Source organism: Mastigoproctus giganteus, chromosome 12, assembly GCF_048544385.1.
Source record: "Mastigoproctus giganteus isolate SK-2022 chromosome 12, ASM4854438v1, whole genome shotgun sequence".
In the NCBI taxonomy this organism is placed as follows: domain Eukaryota; kingdom Metazoa; phylum Arthropoda; class Arachnida; order Uropygi; family Thelyphonidae; genus Mastigoproctus; species Mastigoproctus giganteus.
In genome coordinates, this window is record NC_143586.1 from 81,310,567 (window position 1) to 81,335,454 (window position 24,888).

General features: G+C 38.6%; 1 protein-coding gene across 2 annotated transcripts in view; it reads left to right on the plus strand.

Annotated features, from left to right (window-relative positions):
* Positions 1-24,888, plus strand: part of Vps13B (vacuolar protein sorting 13B) — a 965,007-nt gene that overhangs the window by 895,056 nt on the left and 45,063 nt on the right. For both annotated transcript variants that reach the window (XM_090386413.1, XM_090386414.1), the window contains exon 47: positions 17,101-17,283. In XM_090386413.1, coding sequence (XP_090242539.1) covers positions 17,101-17,283 — 183 coding nt within the window. The remainder of the gene's footprint in view (positions 1-17,100; positions 17,284-24,888) is intronic.

A 24,888-nucleotide genomic window follows, 5' to 3' on the forward strand; every position in this document is an offset into this window, starting at 1 on the left:
GACCTCAGAAGTCTAAATTTTCACTATATAACTAAGCAATTTAACTCTCTAAAAGGCGATTTTTATAATGGAAATTGTACATATTGATTAAAACTAATATAATGATTAGTTATATTAGTTTTATTAATTTTATAACTAATATATTAGTTATATTAGGATGCAAATACAAAACATGAGCCAACACATTTACAAACACTGATATTAGCTGAGAAAAGGACCACGTGGTCTGGTCAGAGATAATCATAAACTATCGTAAAATGAAATAAGTAGGTGCTGGTTAACATGATTACTGGTAGTAGAATCTGCCACTTTACAGAATCAAATTTCAAAAAACCAATTCAAATCATTAAAATGCACTATACTTTCATCATTTTCATATGATCAGTTATGTTGGGCAGACAACTTGTGCAGTTGAGACCCACTAATTTGACTGCTGATCAGTTATAAGAATCAATTTTGAATGTTACTACCAGGGGCTCACATCTGGTGAGTATAGGCTTGGCACACCCAGGGTCCTGAACTGGATATTGTCATTCTTCTCTTTCTTGGTGATTCCCTTCTACTTTTGACTCTCTCTCTCTCTCTCTCTCTCTCTCTCTCTCTCTCTCTCTCTCTCTCTCTCTCTCTCTCTCTCTCTCTCTCAGGGTAACTCAGGAATTTTTTTTTTTTTTTGGCTGGTGCAGCATAAGCCTCAGGCTTCCTTGCACCATATAGCTAATAATAATATTAATAATAAAGTAAAAACAATTTGCAGTTTCCTGTTTATTGGTCTTTTCTGTTAGTGCAGTCAATTATAAAGTAGTAAAGTTGATCTTATTGCATTTGCAATAATACCAATAGCTGGAATTCTGTGGGTTTTTACATTATTATGATACAATGTTTCCCCTTCCACAAAATCTTCAATCATATAAAAGACATAAATACATTTTCAGAATCTTCTCTTCATTCCTGTTTTTTAAGTTTCATAAACTTGTTACTCCATGTTCACTTGTGTGTATTTGTGTTAGTTGCAATTTGTGTGTGCCGTGTTCTTTGTTACTGATTGCTTATCTTTTTTACTGTTTTACATTTTACAACCCAAAAAAAAAAAAAAATGTCAGTAAACAGAAATATCAATTGGTTAGTATGTACATATTACAGTATTAATTAACCTATGTACAAAAGCATGAATTTATTTTTATTTTGCTAACCTGTGGGGAAAATATTCTTTTGATTTTCACGTAACAATTTCATTTTGTTAATTGGTAAGGTAATAAAATGTAAATTTATGCTTTATATCTTTACTTTTATAGCCTGTGGATAATATTACTCCTATTTTCGATTATTAGAATCACCATTTAATAGAATTACAATTCAATTCACAAACATGATCACAGTGACCTATGCTTACCACATATCATATAGTCAATGGTGTTTTATTATGAAGAGTCCATCGTAAAGTGATTTGATCATACAGTGAACCATTCGTAAAGCAGGGATCCACTGTATTGTGTTTATAATTATCTGTACTACATTATCGGTGTTTGTTGTATACTTAATATTGTGCTTTAAATTTTTTTATAAATTTGTTCTTTAAAATAAAAAAAGTGGAACCATGTCTGTAAGAGCAGAAGTGCAACTGCCAGTGAAAATGTGGCTAAACCACCACACAAATCTATAACATTAGAAGAATAGATAGAAGTTATTAGAAGAATGGAGGGTGGGCTATCACATCCTATTAAAAAGACATTGGAAACTGCAAGAAGAAAAACTGCCACAACTTTTAGATATACACGTGGTCCTGTGATTGGAAAAATCAAACAGTTACTCTCATTGTGGATTGACGAGTTGGAGAAAACATTCCTTTCACACAAAGTGTGATTTGTTATAAAACAAAAAGTTTGTTTGATGAGATAAAAGAAAAGGAAGGCAGCGATGAAACATTCATAGTAAGCAAAGGCTGGTTCACTAATTTCAAGCAGCAGACTCAAATTTACAATATGAAATTAACAGGTGAGGCTGTCAGTGCCAAAAGTAAAGCAGCAAGGGGCACACTTTGAGCACTTCTAGTAACTCATAGAGGAAGGTGAATTAAAATTCAATTTCTTGTTTTCAATGTGGATGAGACCAGCCTTTATTGGAAGAAGATACCTTCAAGAATTTCATCTCCCTTGAAAAGAAATATGACCTTGAGTTAAACCTGCCAAGGACCTTTTAACTCTGCTTCTTGGTGGAAATGCTTCAGGAACTGTAAAACTGAGGCCACTGCTCATCGGTAATGAGGTCCAAATGATTTACCAATCATTTGAACTTCAGACAGACGGGCTTGGACATGGGTGGGGAACCTTTTTACATTGGAAAGCCATATTTTATTTAATCAAGATACTATTAGGCCACATGCCTGAGAATTTAATATATACAAAAAAAAATTATATTTTTATAGGCACATTTAAAATTATTATTACAGCCTGTTATTGTATGAGGAATTTAAACAAAAAAATTAGCGAAGACATTTATTTTTTAGCAATGATGATAACAAAACTAAAAATGGATGAACTTAGACACCAAACCATTTAATGACTTTTTTGTGACTGCATAGTTTTAATTGGGTCTCCAAGTGAATATCCATCATCTGAGACCTCAAGCTTATTTTAATGTTGCATATATGAAAATGTTGATTCACAATAGTAGGTTGTGCCAAAACAAGATAGCATTCGACAAGCATGTTGACGTAGACGTGGGTATTCAACAGCATTTTTCCATATTTGAAGAGGATCCTTCTTCGCGTTAAATAAAGACTTCAGAATATTATCTTCTGAGAGCTCAATTAATTCCATCTGTAAGTCATTGGGTGCTTTGGAGACATCAATTAGGTGAGATCATATTTCTCAAAATCAGCAAACCTTTCATTGTCTTCTTCAATCAGGGAGTCTAGAACAACTGTGTTTTCTTTCATGTTGCATTTCCTTAAACTTAAACTGTAAACTAAATTATATAAGGAGAATAATGATATATAAAAAAGAGAATACATAAAATTTACCTTAAAAATATTTTGAGTTTGGTGTTATGCCATGAAATGAAAGGCAGATTTCACATTTGCGAGAAATAGACAAAAGACCACAACTGGTACCCCAAAAGGCCGCAGGTTCCTCACCCCTGGTCTTGGATGACACAAGATATCTTCACAAAGTGGTATACAGATAATTTTTGTCCAACAATGATTATTTTCTTCACTGCTGTGATGAAAATAATTATTTAAGGAGGACGCTGCTGTTGTTGGACAATGTACCGGAACATCCACAAAATATTGGAAAGATAACATGAATGTAAAGGTTGAATATCTGCTGCCAAATACCACCTCCCTTTTACAACCATTGGACCAGGGCATCATAGCAAATGTTAAAGCCTACTACCTTCAGTAGACTTTTAGGGAGATGTTATGGGAAATGAACAACTGCAGCATGTCTGCCAAAGAATATTGGAGGTCCGATAATATCCTGAAGGGGGCATCAACAACGTTTATACTGCTCGGAAAGAGGTTACATCAACTTATATGAATGGAGTGTGGCAAAAAGTGTGGTCTGATCATGTACTACATGATTTCAGGGGATTTGAGGAAGTGCCACAGATTGCAAATGAAATCACCGCAATTGCTCAGGAGATAGTTAACTAGTTGCCCATTTTACAGTCTATAAAAACCACTGCAGGAAATTCTGGCTGGGATTGATAGGTACCCACAGAAGTTAGGCAACATTGATCCTGACTGGGAATGGAGCTGTTCTATTAGAAGAGGAATCACTGCAGTGTTGCAGCCTTACTACCATGTTCTGCAGGAGAGGAGGCATCAAGCAATACAAACAACCCTCCTTTTTTATTTTTAAAAAAAATCCAAAGAGCCCCCAACTGACCCAAAGATGGCAGATGACCCACAACCAAGGCTTTCTTCTCGTCAGTAATGCCTACTGTTTTATTACGGACTGTGATTTTAATGCATGTATATAATGTTTATGTTAAATTAAATATTAAAATTTTGTGTTATTTTATGAAAGAGAGTCAATTTTTGTATACCTGGAACACATCTAATTGAAATACGTTATAATTCAGGTTTCATTTATGCCGATTGGATATATGCTAGCATCTCCAGAAACTCAATCCCAGCATAAAATCCCCTCTCAATCCCCTCAATCCCCTCTGTGCGAGCAATATTATTTTGTTTTTGATGCTAATTTTTTGCTCAGAGAAAGGGAGGAAAGGATCCTCTTGTATTTTTTTTTTTGTTTAATAAATCTGCAATCATTCATCAGATCATCCAATTTTCTTTTGATCATGCAGCTTCCTTCAGTGTATGGGTCACTGTCAGAAACAATTTTTGCCAAAACTTAGAACATCCATTTTTATTTCAATATTTAGTGTTTTCCATTTAACACACTACTCTTTTTTTGCACCATTTATTATAGTATATTTTATACCGAGCTTTCAGTTATTACATAAGAAGAGGCAAGCAATACACATTTATGAGTATTAGCAATAACACTACAGGAGATCCCAAAAAAGAGAGGAAGCTCATATTAGGAAAAATGGTGGATCTTTGGCAGGAGAGGTGGGAGGCTAGTAACAGGTTCTGTTACTAGATTATTTATTCTGAATGTTCGGTTTGCTTTTAATTATGAGAAGAATAGATGGTTCTATCCTAGTATGGAACTATCTTATCTGCTAAATGGGCACGGCTCGTTAAGAAGTAAATTATACTATTTTGGCTTAGTATTGGATCCATTTTGTTTGTGTAGATCTGAGGAAACTTGGAATCACATATTATATAATTGTCCTTTATATTTGCCTTATAGGCAACAATTGATTGATGTGATACCTGATTTAAGTCCTGATAATGAAACTCTCTCTAAATACTTATAATTGTTATGTAGCAATGCAAGATTTTGCCAGGCTAGTTTTCCGTAAAAGGATAAAACTTTCCATATGGATAGTAGTTGAATGATGTTTTTTTTTTTTTTAACTCTCAATTTCAAACTCACAATTGTTTTTTTATTTTTTTTTTATTATTTTATTTATTTATTTTTTTTTTTTTTATTTTTTTTTTTTTTTGCAGACATTGCAGAATTGTATAGTGCGGGATGAATACACTTGCGGGCTTGATTGGGAGTTGTTTTTTTTTTTTTTTTTTTTTTTCTTCTTCTTCTTCTCTCCTCACCATTTGGGTATTGGTTACCTTGTTTTCCACTACCTGGTGGAGGGGGGGTTTTTTTTTTTTTTTTTTTGCTGGCACCCTCTGGTCTAGCACTTCTACCAGAGGGTGCAGGATCTTTGTGCAGCTAGCACAGACAGATTAGTGGCCCCATGCCTGGGGTCCAGTGCCGGGTAGTGGTTGCCAGAGTGTTGGCTGCTCCCTATCTATGTAGAAAGAAACAATAAAGAACAGTGACAACGGGTGGATTTGGGCATATGTCTAGGGGCCACCGGCAACCATAAATACATATATAAATACATACATACTCCTACAGGCCAAGAGGGACTGACTCTAGAGAGCAGGATCCATTGCAAACCAGCTGCACAGGACACAGGATGTCGCGGTTTACTGTGGCCAAGTGACTCCACAAAGGTGGACTGTTTGCCCAACAGCCAGTATGCTGTATGTCCATTTAACACCTGCCCATCGGAGACACCGTTTACAGTGGTGCATCGAACACAAGGACTGGACAGCAGCGCAATGGGGTCGAGGTGTTCTCATCTAGGGAAGCGTTATCTTGGATTGGCATACACAACTCCAGATACTGGAAGGCGCTACTGTACTGAGGTAATCCTTCCCCATGTGCGTCTGTTCTGAGGCGGCATTGGCCCCGAGTTCGTGTTTATGGATGAAAACGCCACACCCATCGCACTGCAGCTGTTGATATGCTTTTGGAAAGTGAAGACATTGTTCGTATGGATTGGCTTGCCCCTTCTGTCGATCTAAATTCCGTCTAACACATATGGGATGCTCTAGGGAGTCACCTAGGTGCACGTCCACGCCCACCAGAAAATGTTCACCAGCTGAAGATGGCACTGACAGAGGAATGGACGATGTTACCACAAGAACTTATCAACAACATTATTCTAAGTATGGACAGGTGGTAAAAAGCCTGCATCAAATATTAGGGGTGGCCATATCTCCTACTGAGGATCACCTCTTCCCTTTGTTCCATCTTTGGCAATGATGCATCTGTATCATGGCAGCCAGTGCTATGTTGCCATTTTTGAATAAAGTTACTCTATACCATTTTGTTTCCATTGTTGTGTCGGTCATTTCTGTACCTTACGAGGTTCCTTTGGTATGCTTTTTCCCATATCCAGGCCACTCCTATGAGAAGCTAGAGGTGAAAACCTGACTGGTCCTTAAGTTTTGCACACCAGTGTATTACATCTCCCTGGTAAAAAAATTCTTTCCTCTTTCCCACTGCTGCACAATATAATTTGTTTTTCTGTTATACAACTGTCCCACTAACACAGAACAAACAATATTTTGTGAAACCTCCCAATAATATTTTGTGAAACTCCCAGTGAGTAATCCAGTTATCTTAAGACCACAGACATTCCAATCAAAGTCATGGTACTTTATTGTATTCAGTATCTTGGACATATTTTCATATGTTTCTTTCAAGCCAATAGCACGAAATAGAAGAATTGATGGGAATGCATTTCCATTGTACAACAAAACTGCTTTTGAACTTAATTTTGAGGCATGACTAAATATACACCATTCATTAGGATTGTGTTCAATGTCCACTTCATTCAGAAGTATTAATATCTTTACAAAAACACACACCATCTTCCATAACCAAATATTTTGACAACACTTTGTGACATTTTCTGTATACCATAATTTTAGTTCCTGCTTCAAGAAACTTCCACTGTTGTAACCTAGAACCAAGCAGTTGTGCCTACTCTTTAAATCACAAACTAAGTCATTCAACTCTTCTTGCTTAATTCAGTGTAGCATGCTATCATTTTCTAGTCAGTAGTCCAAATCTGTTGAAGTGGATGATCCAGCAAAGTCTCAATCCGAGGATCCTCAATATATTCATCACTGCTTCCTTTATCCCATGGTTTTGGGGGATCTGGTATCAGCAGTTCTTCATTATGTGGAAAAGGTCTTATTGCACATGATTTTAGAATATTTAATGCTGTGCTTACATTTTCTGGACATCCCTGATATTTTTCATGCAGAAACAGCAATTGTCAGCATCACTGCATGGTCCTTGCCACACCATAAGAATGGCAAAAAAGCATACTTTTAACTTTTTCAGTTAGCGACATCCTCATATTTGTGGTACAGGTAGTACAGCACATATTTGGAATGCAAGTTTTGTCCTGATCACCAGTCTTGCAACCAAAATACAAAGAATAAGCATGTATGCATTAATACTGTAGATTTTCTTCTACTTAGTTTTTGTTGTAAACTATCCACTCATGTAGCAGAAATTGTCAGGGTGATTCAGACATTTCCTTTGCTTCTGTTTAAACATTTTATCATACAACACTGAGCAAAACACAGAAGAAACAAACAGTATCTGGTAGGTGTGCAGATAAACTGCACCCATACGCGCACTACAATTGTCTTGCTGTTACTGAAAGAGAGAGAGAGAGAGAGAGAGAGAGAGAGACATAGAGAGGGAGAGAGAGAGAGAGAGAGACACATAGAGAGGGAGGGAGAGAGAAGAGGGAGGGAGAGAGAAGAGAGAGGGAGAGAGAAGAGAGAGAGAGAGAGAGAGAGAGAGAGAGAGAGAGAGAGGTAGGAAGCAGACAGAGTTGGGCATATGGCATTACTCCCTCTATGAGCCCATGCAACATTATTATTTGCAGGTAATACAAAAAATTGGTGTCATATCTACTTCCCTAAATTGTGGTAAGATATACCACAATTTAGAAAAAAATTATAAGTAAACGCAAAAAACCTGTATATGTAGAAATTATTACGTGATGTGAAGTTTTAACAATTATTTTCAAAATCTTGACAAAAACTGACTACAAACAGTGCTATATTAGTGGAGATAAAAATCATGTTGGCTGGTGTATAATTGCTGTATCATTGTACTCTTGTGCGTCCCATAGCTGGAAGGGTAATTACTCTAATTGACATCTCAGGCTCATCAACATGGCTGTACATGGTGAGGGGACCTGCCAGTGATGAAGCTAGTTCTACAGAATGGCATCACTGGAATCCAGCATCCACAGTCTACGTTCCAAACTAACATCATAGGAGAATTTAGCATTTTTTCCATGTTCTGTGAGCTGTGGAAACTCAGAAAGAAGTATATCCTGGTGGTTGAGGAGGGCCCAGCATCAACCTACCACTTTGGACCTTGCTTCAACAACTCCTGGGATGGCTTGCCCAGGATCAAGAGTCAGCTGTGTCAATGCTATATCCCTACACTCATGGTCCAAGAGACGTGATTCAGACTAATGGAGGTATGAATATTAGTGCCTGAGTAGTCCTGGCATCCCACTCACAAGCTGATTTATTGCTTTCTAGGTAGTAACCATTCCTTTGGGCTAATGGTGCATAGAAGCCTGGGCACCGAGCCATAATAAAACAGTCTAATAATGTAATTCTTTCTTCTAGGACCCCATCACAGTCCCTACAGAAAATCGAAACATTGATTTAGATGGTACTACTTCACCTAAGAGACCTAGAACTGAAGCAGTATCAGGTCCCATTCTAGGTTTTTGATTATGCACTCAACAAGCAGCCTATTGAAAAAATGTCATTGCAACTCTTCTTTATATAGTAGGGTTAGCAGGTCTCCCCCCCCCCCAAGTCAGTTAAGAAGCTTCATTCCAGAGACTTCAGGATCATCTAGACAATACTTCAGTTATAGCTCAGACACAGCATGGTTTTGTTAAGGGAAAGTCTTGCCTGACCAATTTGATTGGATACTATGATGTGGTCACAAAGGAACTGGATGCAGGGAATAACTTTGATATCATATATTTGGATCTTAGAAAGGCTTTTGATACATGGAAGACTGCTGAACAAATTGGAGCAGTGGCATTGGAGGCAAATTGCTGCTATGGATAAAGGGATGGTTGAGTGGGAGAAGACAGAGTGGTGGCGCCTCCGTAGCCAGGTGGGAAGGAGCAGCAGTGCGCAGCACACGCTTCTTGATTAGACCAGGGTTTGAGCCCATCACCACCAAATACGGAGGATGCGGAAAGGTCAGGGAATGACCACCGCATATTCCCGGAGCAATATGGCCTTAGTTGCCAATGCTCCTAAAAACCAAATAACAACAACAACAACAACAGAGAGTGGTAATAATGGACACTGCTCATCGTGTACTAATGTTATTAGTGGTATCCCTCAGGGTTCAGTATTGGGTCCATTGTTGTTTTCTGTATTTATAAATGATATTGATGATGGTATATCAAGCTTAATGTCCAAGTTTGCAGATGATACGAAGGTTGGCAGGGTTGTTAAGGACACTACTGACGCTATGCTGCTGCAACAAGATCTAGAAAAGTTAAGCAGATGGGCTGAGAGGTGGCAAATTAAGTTTAACATTGACAAATGTAAAGTACTACATATGGGAAGCAGTAATCCCAGAGTGACATATCAACTCTGTGGTACTATACTGACAGTGGTAGAGAACAAAAAGGACCTGGAGGTAATTGTGCAGGCAGATATGAAGTTTTCTGAGCAGTGCAGACGGTCTGCAAGAGTAGCTCATAATGTCTTGTCAATGATATACAGGAATTTTTCTAGCAGGGATAAGGAGGTGATTATCCCCTTATATAAGGAATGGTCAGGCCACACCTTGAGTACTGTATACAGGTCTGGAGGCCTCATTTTAAGAAGGATGTAGGGCTGTTGGAACGAGTACAGAGAAGGGCAACAAGATTAGTGAATGGAACAAAGGGTTGCTCTTACGAAGAAAGGCTTAAGTTTTGCAAATTACAGTGTCTGGAGACTAGGCACCTGCGAGGTGATCTGAATCTGATTGAGATGTATAAAGCCTTGAATGGTTTGAGCATGCTCAATGCTGATGGAATTCTTTCTCTTGCTCAGAATAATCATTTGAGAGGGCATAAATTCAAATTGAGAAAAGACAGATGTAGGATAGATGTGCAGAAGTTTGCCTTTGGCCAGCAGGTGGTTGGTTGGTTGAACAGACTTCCATCCTTTTTTGTGGAAGTTGATAGCCTAAATAAATTTAAGGCTGAACTGGACAGGTACTTGGAATGAATGGATGGGTGAAATGGGAGCGTGTGTTTTTTTTTTTTTTTTTTTTTTGGCTGATGCTGCATAAGCTTGCTTTCTTGCATCATATGCCTCTACTAATGCTAATTACTTGCTAATTGAAACTAAAAATGGCAGATGCTCCAAACAGCTACTCCAATCAACTCCATTGAGAAATATCAAACCATTGCATTAAATTCATTGAAATTGAAATTGAAACTAAAAATGGCAGATGCTCCAAACAGCTACTCCAATCAACTCCATTGAGAAATATCAAACCATTGCATTAAATTCATCAAGAGGTGATTGCAGAATGGGACCTCCTTGAGGTTTTGGAGGAAGAAATCTGCACTGAACTAAAGTTTCAGGGAGTGTTAGCAGCAAAAAAAGAATATTCCTGCATATGGAAGGGATTTTAGTACAAACCAGAATTCCATCTTTAAGTTAATTCTCCAATGCCTCCTAACTCAATAACAGCCAGGTATTTAAATTTTACAATGAAACCATATTTCCATCCGTATTTCCCCAAATGTAATAAATCCATGACTGAGAAGCCAAGTCTTCAGCTCCTCAGAAGTCCATAGATGAATCCAACCTAAATAACCTTCACAGTGTAATTTTACAGTGGAATTGCTGTAGATTCCTTTGAAATAGTGATGACATCCCAAAACATTTTTGATGTTCCGAATATCAAAAATATGGATATTCACAGATGATTTGTCAAGGGGTATTTGCCTATGCTTGGTTGGTGTAAAAGATCAGTAATGCATGCGGTGCAACATACAGTCACCAAACCCACTTATGTTAGTTGTTAAAGTGTGCACCCTGCATGCTCTAGGGCTAAATATTCTTTATTAGGAGATGAGAAAACTGGTAATATTAATAAGTAGCAATAAGCCTACATATGTTCAGAGGGCTGCAGGGAACCATTCCAATGGAACACAAACCATGATGACCATCCCACCAAAAGAGACATTTTCTCCCATTTAAGGAGCAAACAACTTTTGCTACTTTTTAAGCTGTCAAAAGCCAGTAAAAAATACTTGCTACTCCCATATCAGAACTTCCTTCTTCTCAACCTCTAACAAAACCAAATAATACAGAGAAATCTAAAAAAATTTTAACCTCACCCTATAAAAATTAAAAAAATGGATACAGAAATGGAGGCAACTGAAGACACACTTTTAAATTCTTTCCAGAGGAAGATACAGACAACATCCATATTTCCCCAAAGTAATAAATCCATGACTGAGAAGCCGAGTCTTCAGCTCCTCAGAAGTCCATAGATGAATCCACCCAACCTAAATAACCTTCAAAGTGTAATTTTACATGGAATTGCTGTAGATTCCTTTGAAATAGTGATGATCAAAGCCTCTCCTGCATAAGTATGAGCTAAAATGCTTCTGCTTACAAGAGATAAACTTAAAGACAAATGGGGACCTTTAATTCATAATTGTACCATCACCTGAATGGGCAGAGCTGAGGATGGACTTGCTCATAGAGATGTCACCATCTGTGTGGGACATTAACTGAAAGTGGCCAAAGCCACTTTCAGTTAATGTAACTTACACAGGCTAAAACAAAAGTAATGATGAACAAGTATGCCACGGAAAGGGAAATAATGATTGAAGGAGCAGTAATTGAAAAGGTGGAGTCGTATACTTATCTGGGACAAGTTATTAGCTGTAATAATGATAAATGGCTGGAAGTCAAGAGAAGAATAAATTTTGGATGGATAGCATTCAGGAAATATAGTCACATACTGAAGAGCAATATCCCAGTTTGTCTGAACCGTAAAATAATGAATCAATGTATACTCCCCACCATGACTTATGGAAGTGAAACTTGGGCACTCACCAAAAGAATGGAAGAGAAGCTGAGAACTACACAGCGAAGAATGGAACGAATTATACTGGGAATCAGACTGTTAGATAAGAAGAGAAACACATGGATTAGGCAGCAAACTCAAGTAAAGGACATTCTTATCAAAACTAAAGAACTAAAATGGTCTTGGGCAGGACACATAGCTCGAAGACATGATGACAGATGGACTAAGAAAATAACAGAATGGTACCCAAGAGGAGCTAGAAGAAAACCTGAAAGACAAAGGCGAAGATGGATAGATGAAATTCATGAGTTTTTGGGTAGTAAATGGATGGCCAGTGCTCAAAACAGAAGGAACTGGAAAGTTGCTGGAGAGGCCTTCATCCTGCAGTGGATTGAAAATGGCTGATGATGATGATGAACTTACACTAAAATAGAGTCGTAGAAATTTGTACCACATTAGGGTTCCCCCCTTTTTTTTTTTTTTTTTTTTTGTTAGTTATTGGCGCATCTGTAGCTATAATGTGGCTATAATGCACCTCCCAAGGGGTTTTTTTTTTTTTTTTTTTTTTTGCAGTACTCTGATCCATGCCCGAGGCAGGATTCGAACCCGCAACCTTTGGGTTGCCAGGCAAGCACTTTACCCACCCGGCTAGCCCGGTCGGCAGGGTTCCCCATAACTATTGTTCTATTTATTTTCCACCTGGGAAAATAAATAGAACAGGCAGATCTTGATGGTTTCATTAAGCAGTTGCAATCAGCTGTCCTGTTACCAGGGGATATCAGTAGACATAATATTCTGGGATAGTGTAGATGTCAATGGGAGGGGACATTATACAGTGTATGCTCAAAAATAATGACCTTGCCCTTCTAATTGTGGGGTCCAATATCTTTTTCTTTATACCTACCCATTTATATACTGGCATTGACTTTCTATCTACTCCCCTTCCCCCCCATGGGGGGAAGGGGAGTAGATAGAAAGTGTAATAAGAGACCATTATCAACCAGTGAGGATTGTTCAGTGAAAGGTTGTCATGCCACTGCAGTTCCTTTAAACAACATTTAACACCAGCACAGTGAACCAAGAGCCAATCAATGAAGCAATAATTTAAATCATAGAAAGTATTATCTGAGCATCAACAGTTGCAGTTCTAATGACATCCATTCAGTTTCTGCTATTTACAAAACCACAGTGGAATGCAAAATGCACAGCAACAAGAATAGCACAAAACAAGGTGTGGGGGATATTTCAATGATATTCTAACAAAGATAATCTAATAGCTTTCGAACATACAAATGCAAAAGTGTGTTATGTACAACATCAGAGTTAGAAGGAATTTTGGATCCATTTCACATCTCCCATTAACTGGACTTCCATTTCCAAGGTTGTCTAGGACAAACAATGTCCAGAAATTGAAGGGCAAATATACATCGCATCCTTCATCAATCCTGGAACATATAGGATGTGTAATTGCAGAACTATAGTCACTAACATTCTGTGGGATATTCTCTAAAATGTCTGCAAATACGTTATGAAACAAAAATTCGAGCAATAATCACTAAAGCTGTGTTCTGACAGCTCTGATGTTTACAAGTAGCCATTTACAAAGCAGAAACGTAAAGTGGCTCTCTCTCCTTCCTCCCTCCACCAAGGCAAGTGTTGTCAGGTCAGATGACATCCATTATGAGATGATTAACTATCTTTCACCAGAACCTATCTTGAAGAGTAATTTCCAGACCTTTGATATAAGGCAATTGTGCTTGCCTTCCCCAAACCAGGAAAGGATCTAAAAATAGCAAACAATTACTATCCAATTACCCTGACCAGCTACTTATGCAAGATCCTGGAAAGAATGAACAAGTCTCATCTTATGTGGTATTTAGAAGCTAATTTCCTTTTCAGGATGCAATGTTGATTCGAAGAAACAGGTGAATGCTTTAATAAGACTGGAAACATCTCTCCGGAATGCTTTCCTGAAATGTGGCCACCCGGTGTGTTGGTTTTGTTTGATATGGAAAAGGCAAATGACATAGCTTGGAGCTTTGAATATCTTAAAAGACCTCTCTCTCTCTCTCTCTCTCTCTCTCTCTCTCTCTCTCTCTCTCTCTCTCTCTCTCTCTCTCTCTCTCTCTCTCTCTCAGACCTCCAACTGTGAACAATGCCCTATTTGTTGATAACTTAAATATTTTTACACAATAATGCAACACAAGTGTCGGTCATTGAGATGCCATGGCAGCAGCAGTCCATAAGCTGCCTCAACTTCTAGGCAATGGCTAATGGTTTCAGATTCACATCTCAAGACTGTTTGCATACAGTTTTGTCACAATCAGTGTGGAGGTTCTGTTTGTTTTGTCACAAACAGAACCTCCACACTGAACTGGAACGACAACTCAAACAAAATGTTATTCCATTAACACCCAAGCAACTCCTGAGGCTTATTCAATCAGAAATCAACACTTCTACATGTCCACAAGGGGTCTGAATCTCCTAAATGCCATTTCATCTACCAAGGGGAACAGATTGTTGCCCATTACTTTGCCTCTATCATGCACTTACTGATCTAAATTTGATTTATGGGTGTCAGGTTTACGCCTCACCTAGAAACAGAATATTGCAATGACTATACCCCATCAATCATCAGGCCATCTGCATTACTGGTGGAGAATTTAGAACATCTCTTGTCAGAGTCTATACATCACAGCAACTGAACTGCCTGTGTTTCTTATGCATAAGCAGGTGTCGTTACAGTATACATTTAAACTGAAATTCCTGCAAAGCCACCCCTCATATACATCTGACCTTAAGCCAGTTGGAAAATCTATATAACTCTCATCAGACTACCAACTGCCCCGTTAGTATTCATATTCAAGAGCTACTAAGAGATCTGAACATCATGGGTGACAATGTTATCTGGTCATCAAGGCAACCCCTTCACTATCATGCTGAAGGTCCATCGTGCAACTTCTCAATTAACAACTGGGAAGAGACCTGCACACCACCTTCTATCTTCCTACAGCTCTGTGCCACCCATCAATCCGAATACTCTAACTTCTTTCCTGTCTTCACTGATGGCTTAGAGTCAGAATCATCTATCAACATTGCTGTCATTTTCCCAGATTATATTATGTCTGAGAAGATTCCCAACAAATGCAGTATATATACAGCAGAGTTGTATACTATGGATTTAGCCTTGGCCTTATCAGTGATAAGGTATGTTCTCTTTCGGAATGTTCATTTGACATCCATTTCTGCTGGATTGGGATTTGAGGTAATGAACTGGCAAATGTTGCAGCCAAGTTAGCAGAACAATCAGGGCCTGTTAGTGCCCTATGCAGGCTACAGACAGGTAATATGAGGGGTGATCATTGAATTCACGGACTGGTGCAAGATCTTATCTTAATTGTCATCATCTGAATCTTCTGTGGATTTCTCCTTCTTGAAATATTCTCCCTTGAACTTTACACACTTTCACCACCACCATACCGACAAATTTAATGCTTCTTGCAAGCCATTTTTCGAAAGACTGAAATGCTTCCATTGTGCCTCTGCGAGCATCATTGCTTCAGACGTGAAACGCTAGCCCTTTAGAGCTTTCTTCAGATGTGGAAACAGAAAAAATCACACAGGGCTAAATCCAATGAATAAGGGGATGTGGCAGGATCTTGGCACCTATGGAAGTAATCACTGCCTGCACAATATTAGCCGTATGGGGCCTGGCATTGTCTTTAATGGAGAAACCACTTCACACTGAAACGTTTGGTCACACCGGAATATGGCTGTCCTACCAAGACACTCACTACCATATGCTTCATTCATCTCTTTAACTGTTTCCGATGTATTTAGGCCCCATCAGACACAATAACGAACACATATCGCTGTTCAATCTGTGTGTCCAATGTGATACTTGCTTCAAAACGATCGTCGCAGCTAAAAAACTCTTCGCACAACACTAGCTGGACAAGTGCTGGCATGTGCACACAGTCTGCTTAGTAGTGATCAGGGAGAGCACCTCTAGCCGCAGTTATGGAAAGTTCATGCAGTAAACATAAAATCTTCCACTAGTCTGCAAATTAAATGATCACCCCTCGTACATAAGATACATTAATGGCACTACAGGTCTTGTGTGAACAAGCTATATCAAATAAAGTTTGCAATAAAGCTCTGCCTGCACATAGTGCACAGTCATTCTTATGCATCCACTGAACCTCTGCATGTAAGAAGTGTGACACCTTTTACCAATTCATCATATTTTATTGGAGTGACTTCGTTTTACTACTCAATGTGATTTATCTTACTACTGATTACTATTACTACTGAATGGGATATAATCACATTACATCATGTGCCTCTACTAATGCTAATGTTTTACTGCTTTTAGCCATCCGACAAGCCCTATACGCTCAATCAGATTTTGTGTGACAATGAGTATGTGTGAGCTGTTTTTAGCTATTTAAAATCATTAAACTTGTTTACAACCATTTAAATTATTCATTTTATACTCACATATATTTATATACTTTACATACTGTCTTGCCCTCTTTTAATCATTACATATCTCACAAATATTCCTGATATAAGTGACCAACTACCATAGTCTCTGAAATTCTTGTTCTCCTTTTTTAGCCATTATTATTTTGACTTCATTTTTAGCACACTGTAGCGTCAGTTGCGGATGTGCCAACAAAACGTAAACCCAATCTAGTCATATTTCAGGAAGGTTATGACACAACAACAAAAAAAAAAAAAAAAAAACAATTGCTATTCTACAAGGAGCTCTCAACATATCTAACCCACTTAAAGTGTTTCAAGACACTGAACACTGTTATCTGAAAGAGCCAGGAAATTCCTATTGGTATGAAAAGTTCCAGTTCAGTTTATATATGATAACATCTCTAAAAAGCAACAAAGTTGGCTTATTAATTTTCAAAAATATTATTTGTAACGCTTTGACTCATCCGGTATATTCACTTTCTAAACTTATAAACAGATTTTCATCCAATTTATAACATTTTCAAAAACCCTTTACCATATCTTTTAACTAAATTTCTTCTCTATATATTGTATATAGGAGCAATAGCTGGTATAGTGGAACAACCCATGAAGGTATTAGTATCACCTCCATCTGAACAAGAAGTTCTAACGCCAGTTAAAACTGCAAAAGGAATAGTCACAGGAATGGGTAAAGGACTAGTGGGTGTAGTAACAAAGCCAATAGGTGGCGCTGCTGAACTGGTGTCCCAAACAGGACAAGGTAAACTGATTTCAATTATGAGAATTACAAATATAATCATTTTTCAGAGGTTGTTGTTGGATCCTAACATAAATATTGTGAAATGTATAAATAAATATTAGATCCTATTATAAATATTGTTAAATGTAAGAGTTCTTTGTAATAATTGAAGTTTATTTGAAATCTCATCCTAAAAACATCATACTTTTGTTACTTGACAACTGAACAAAAAACTTTTATGAGTTCTCAAATCTGAAAAATTTACAGTTGATACCTATATGATCAATCAAATATCAAGTTGCTTATTTTCTACATATTTTTAAATGCAATGCAGAGGTGCACTTGATGAGTCTCTCTGTGTGAGCTAGCTCTTTAGAAACATATGCTAGTGCGAGTCCTCTTTCACACTGCTATAAAGGGTTGGTTTTGATTCCTGTTGCCAGCTGAAGTTGAGAAATACTGCCTGCCAGGATAACAGGAACATGAATGGGCTGTTTTCCATAATGATTAGGTTAATCCATCAAAGGCAAGGGTGCATAGCTTTATCTCCTATAAACTCAGATTTTTCATAACACAAAACAAGTAAGCCAACTAGAGAGTACATGCTATTTAGCAGCATGATATACTGATGTTATGCTGGTGGCCCAAGTTGCCTCTACACGATATTCTAAATGAGATCAAGCTGCCCAGCTTTCATTGCTGTAACCGACATTATGCCTGTGCTAAGTGTAACTATATCACAGCCTAAAATGCTGAGAAATCAAATTTGAGTTCTTCAGATGTGTTTCATTCATAGTCTTTAGCTATAAAATTAATTATTACCAGTGTATGGTACAAGGAGAGGGGTTCAAAAAAGATTTGTATTCACTTGGAGGTATTGCTTCAACGGTTGATTCAACTACTTCTCATATCGGTTACCCAAATTATTCACTGTATGATTCCTTTTGCCTCAAAGGTGGTACTGCACATGTCCATTCCTATATTCCCTGTCAGAGACTTGGTAATTTGGAATCTCCTCTTTACGATCTTCTCTGGCTTAAAATATCTCTATCTCATTGTGTCAAATTCTTCTGTTGTCTCTACCGTTCTTCCCAACTCCACTAATCACTTAGAGCTCTTTGACTTCCTCTCTTTGCAACTTGACTTTCTACAGTCCAACTTTAGCATTAGCATTAGTAGAGGCATTTGATGCAAGAAAGCAAGCTTATGCAGCATCAGAAAAAAAATAAAAAAAAAATAAATAAAAAATAACCACTTCCACTTCACCCCTCTGTTCGTTCGAAATACCTGTCCAGCTGAGCCTTAAACTTATTTAGGCTATCAACTTCCACGACAAGGGATGGAAGTCTGTTCCACCAACCAACCACCCGCTGGCTAAAGGCAAAATTCCGCACATCTATCCCACATCTGGTGATTATTCTGAGCAAGAGGAAGAATCCCATCAGCATTGAGCATGTTCAAACCATTCAAGGCTTTATACACCTCTATCAGATCACCTCGCTGGTGCCCAGACACTGTAATTTGCAAAACTTAAGCCTTTCTTCGTAAGAGCACCACTTTGATCCATTGACTAATCTTGTTGCCCTTCTCTGTACTCGTTCCAGCATCTCTACATCCTTCTTGAAATGAGGCCTCAAGACCTGTATACAGTACTCTAGGTGTGGCCTGACCATTGCCTTATACAAGGGAATAATCACCTCCTTATCCCTGCTAGAAAAATTCCTATATATCATTGACAATACACCATGAGCTACTCTTGCAGCCCATCTGCACTGCTCAGAAAACTTCATATCTGCCTGCACAACCACCCCCAGTTCCCTTTCATTCTCTACCACCTGTCAGTGTAGTACCACAGAGTTGATATGTTGCTCTAGGTTTCCCATATGTAGTACTTTACATTTGTCAATGTTAAACTTCATTTGCCACCTCTCAGCCCATCGCTCAACCTTTCCAGATCCTGTTGCAGTAGCATAGTGTCAGTAGTGTCCTTGACAACCCTGCCAACCTTCTTATCATCTACAAACTTGGACATTAAGCTTGATATACTATCATCAATATCATTTATAAATACAGAAAACAATAATGGACCCAATACTGAACCCTGAGGGACTCTACGAATAACATTAGTCCACAATGAGCAGTGTCCATTGATTACCATTCTCTGCTTCTCCCCCTCAACCACCCCTTTATCCATAGCAGCAATTTGCCTCCAATGCCACACTGCTCCAATTTGTGCAGCAGTCTTCCATGTGCAACAGTATCAAAAGCCTTTCTAAGATCCAAGTATATAATATCAAAGTTATTCCCTGCATCCAGTTCTTTTGTGACTGCATCATAGTATCCAATCAAATTGGTCAGGCAAGACTTCCCCTTAACAAAACCATGCTGTGTCTGAGCTATAACTGAAGTCTTGTCTAGATGATCCTGCAGTGCTTCTTTAACCAGTGCCTCCATTAATTTTCCTGGAACAGAAGTTAAACTAACAGGTCTATAATTACTTGTGTCGCCCTTTGATCCTCCTTTGTGAATTGGGGTCACATTTGCACATCTCCAGTCCATGGGTACTTCCCCTGAGTCCAAGGAAGCTCTCATAATTATGGCTAAGGGTTTGCTTACTTCCTTTGCTGCCTCCTTTAATATAACTGGATAGATCCCATCCACCCCAGGTGCCTTTCTTGTATTTATCTTCAACGATTTCTCCTCCACTTTACTCTCAGTTATTACAAGATTCTCTAGCTTACTGCCAGAGTTGAATACACCTCTGGCATTCCCCTCGCTGAATAACTCCTCATTTGTGAATGTCGATGAAAAATATTCATTTAGTTTGTTAGGTACCTGAGCAGGATCATCAACAGTTGACCCATCGATATCAAGTGGACCAATCTGATTCATCCCCTTCCTTCTAGAGTTTACATAAGTAAAGAACTCTTTGCTGTTTTTCTTTGCATCCCTTGCCAAAGATTTCTCGTAATCTGCCTTTGCCTGCCTAACCTCCTTTGTAACTTGTATCTATCATAGACTTCTGTGTCACGGATTAATTTGTATGCATCCCATGCATTTTTCTTCTCTGCCATATGTCTCATTAGTTCATCTGACATCCATTTAGGCCTAAACCTTGAACAATATTTCTTAGTTGGTATGTAAAGCCTAGTAGCTTCCAAGATAAGTTCTTTGAATGCTTCCCATTTTGAATTTGCTATTGGTAACTTCATCAGTTGGTCCCACTGTATAGAATTTAAATACTGTCTCACTCTATCATAGTCGCCTTTACGAAAGCTGGGCGCCTCCGTAGCCAGGTGGGAAGGAGCAGCAGTGCATAGCACACGCTTCTTGATTAGACCGGGGTTCGAGCCCGTGACCACCAAATACGGAGGATGCGGAAAAGTCAGGGAATGACCACGGCATATCCCGGAGCAATATGGCCTTAGTTGCTAATGCTCCTAAAAAAAAAAAAAAAAAAAAAAAATTTTTACGAAAGCAATAACCCTTCCCTTTACCCCTAATAGTAGTTACCTCTTTGAGTAAATCCCACTTCAGCACACTGTGATCACTGCCACCTAGTGGTTCCTCTTTCTGCAGATTCTTAATGCATGAAGAATCACTACTAATAATCAAATCAAGAGTATTACTCCCTCTAGTTGCCTCCCGAACATGCTGATGTAGAAAACAATCATCCAATAAATCCACAAAAGCCTTGCTAGTGTGTGAGTGACCAGCCCCCAAATTTCAGTCAATATCTGGGAAATTAAAACCCCCCATTATAAGACTCTCTGATTTACTGGCCCACTCTATTTCCCTGTACAGTTTCTTATTATACTCATCAGAGTCATTAGGCCTATAGCACACTCCTACTCTCAATTTTGATCTCCCAATGCTTATGTCACACCAAACTGACTCGACACTGCACTGTCCAGCAATGTCGACTGGCTTCACTTCCCTGGATTTTATGTATTTCTTAACTAATAGCATAACCCCTCCTCCCTTCCTATCCTGTCTATCCTTTCTGTAGACATTGTACTCCCCAAATTCCAGTTCTGCATTCCTTATATCTGTGTGACACCACGTCTCTGAAATCCCCACAATATCTGCCTTTGATGTTTTGAGCAATACCTCAAATTCATCAAATTTATTTACTAAACTCCTGGCATTGGTGTACACGCAAGTATACATGCACCTGTTCTTTTTCTTAGCTACCCTAACACAATCCATGTGTTTACTTGTACCCCAATGATTCCCAGCAGTCTCTGAAATATCCTGCATCTTATTTTCCAGGCTGCGGCTCATTCCAATAGAAGCAGTGCAAGAATCACTTTCACCTCTGCCAGTGGCTACTGTTAATCTATTAGTCCTTGTATCCCTCCAATCTAGCAGTTTTCCGACCCATCTAACTTTCCTAACAGTGAAGTAATTTTCTTTGGTGACTTTAATGTTCACAACTCCAGCTGGCTTCCGTTTTCTAGTCACACTGACCCAGCTTGTTGGGATGCTGAGGCTTTTGCAATTACTAATGACCTTGCACAGATTGTTTATTTACCTACAGGAATACTAGACAATCCTAACCATACAGCCAACATGTTTGATCTTTTTCTCACAAACAACCCTTCTAAGTACATGGTCGAAGTGAGTGGTCCTTTAGGCACTCCAGTTCATGACTTAGTGATTGTCTCTTCTCCGATGGAGCCTTTATCGCATGGCTATTCCCAACCTCGTGTTGTTTGTCATTACAAGGATACAAAATGGGATGGCGTGCGAGATTTCTTTTCTTCTTTTCCTTGGCCAGATTACTGTTTCAAAACATCTGATGTCAACGTTTGCTCAGATTGTGTCAGTGAAATTATTCTTGTAGGAATTGAATCCTTTATCCCAAAATCCACTTTAAAATCTCGTCCGTTATCTAAACTTTGGTGTTTTTTCCAATAAAAGTGCCAAGACTGTTCAAGAGAAGAATGTTGCATATCGTAATTGACTTGTTTCCAATTCTTCAGTGTCATTTTCTGCCTACACCAAAGCATGCAACAATTGTAAAGGATTTATTAATCAGTCCAAACTAGATTTTGAACAGGCTAAGAGAAGAAAACTTGCTTCCTGCCCTAATGGTAGCGGAGCATTCTGGTCTCTTGCCAAAGCTATTGGCCGCACCTTTCGCCCATCTCTGCTCCCACCTCTGTCAAAACCAGATGGTTCTCTTGTCACTTCAGCCAAGGATAAAGCTGACCTGCTAGCATCTCATATTTCTTCCAACTCATGTATTAATGATCTTGGTAAAACACCTCCCACCATTCCCAACATGCTCCATTCAATGCCTCCTGTGGTCTTCCGTCAAAAGGATGTCAGAAGGATTTTGACGAATCTTGATGCTAAGAAAGCTCCAGGTCCTGATGGTATTTCTCCTCTTGTTCTCAAAACCTGCACTCCTGAACTTACTTCTGTTCTTTGCCGCCTTTTTTCACTTTCTTATTCCAAAGGTGTTTTTCGTTCTGCTTGGAAATTTGCACATATCCAGCCAGTTCCTAAAAAGGGTGATAAATCCCTCCCATCCAATTATCATCACATTGCAATTACTTCTACTCTTTCTAAAGTAATGGAGAAAGCAATTAAGATGCATTGCAGGATCATCTAGACAAGACTGCAGCAATAATTCAGACACAGCATGGGTTTGTTAAGGGAAAGTCTTGTCTGACAAATTTGATAGGATATTATGATGTGGTTACAAAGGAACTGGATACAAAAAATAATTTTGATATCATATATTTTGATTTCAGGAAAGCTTTTGACACTGTTGCGCATGAAGACTATTGTACAAATTGGAGCAGAATGGTATTAAGGGTAAGTTGCTACAATGGATAAAAGGATGGTTAAGTGGGAGAAGACAGAGGGTGGTAATCAATGGGTGCTGCTCTTCATGGACTAATGTTATTAGTGGAGTCACACAGGGTTCGGTGTTGGGTCCACTGTTGTTTTGTGTATTTATCAATGATATTGATGAAGGTATATCAGGCTTAATGTCGAAGTTTGCAGATGATACAAAGGTTGGCAGGGTTGTTAATGACAGTAATGGCAGTGAGCTACTGCAACGGATCTAGATAATTTGGGCAGATGGGCTAAGAAGTGGCAACTGAAGTTTAACCTTGACAAATGCAAAGTACTGCATATGGGTAGAAGTAACCCCAGAGAAACGTACCAAATGTGTGGTACTACACTTAAGGTTGTAGAAAATGAAAAAGACCTGGGAGTAATTGTGCAGGCAGATATGAAGTTTTCTGAGCAATGCAGACAGGCTGCCAGGGCAGGTCATGGGGTTTTGTCAATGATATATAGGAATTTTGCTAGCATGGAAAAGGAGGTGATTATCCCTCTGTATAAGGCAATGGTCAGGCCACGCCTTGAGTACTGCGTACAGGTCTGGAGGCCTCATTTTAGGAAGGATTTAGATTTACTTGAGCGTGTACAGAGAAGGGCAACAAGATTGGTGAGGGGAATGAAGGGATCCTCCTACCAAGAAAGGCTTAAATTCTGCAAATTGCAGTGGCTGGAGACTAGGCACCTGCGCGGTGATCTGATCGAGATGTATAAGGCCTTGAATGGGTTGAGCACGCTGAATTCTGATGGGATCCTTCCACTTGTTCAGATTACGAACCTAAGGGGGCATAAATTCAAATTAAGAAAAGACATATGTAGAATAGATGTGCGGAAATTTGCCTTTAGCCAGCGGGTGGTTAATTGCTGGAGCAAACTTCCATCTGTCGTTGTGGAAGTTGATAGGTTGAATAAATTTAAGATGAACTGGACAGGCATTTGGAGGAAATGGTGTGATTTTTTTTTTTTTTTTTTTTTTTTTGGCTGATGCTGCATAAGCTCATACACATGCTTTCTTGCATCACATGCCACTACTACTACTACTACCATCAACTCTTAAACTAACTAGAAATCTTTCATCTGATCAATGATCACCAGTATGGATTACGTCAGTGTCAATCCACTGGTGATATTCTGGCTTACGTTATCCATTTATGGACAAATTCAATGGAAAAGTTAGGTGAAACACAAGCAGTTGCTCTTGACATCTCAAAGGCCCGATCGTGTTTGGCATAAAGGTCTTCTAAACAAGCTTCCATCATAAGGTTTGCCAACAGTTTTTTGTAATTGGTTATCCAATTTTCTCTCTGATCGCTCTCTGACGATGAGGGTAGATTACTCTCTGTCTTCTAACTTCTCCACTAATGCTGGTGTCCCCCAAGGTTCAGTTCTTTCCCCCACTCTTTTCCTTTTGTATATTAATTTCCTCTCGAATATTAATCCTATCCATAATTTTGCTGATGGTAGCACATTGCAATTCACTTTTTATTTTGAGAAACCTTGCCCTGCTCAATCAGCTTCAACTTCTCAAATATCCCCTACCAATTCCTTAAATGCCCATCTCCAGGTAATTCTCCAGTGGGGCAAAAACAACTTATTTGATTTCAATCCTTCTAAAACTCGGTCTTGCCTTATATCTCGCAAAAAGGATTATTCTGCTCGTATGCTTATCTTTGTTGACACTCCGATTTCTAGGCAAGTAGATATATCTCTTTTGGGGATTACCCTGACTTCTAATCTGTCTTGGTACAAACACATTACAAATATTGC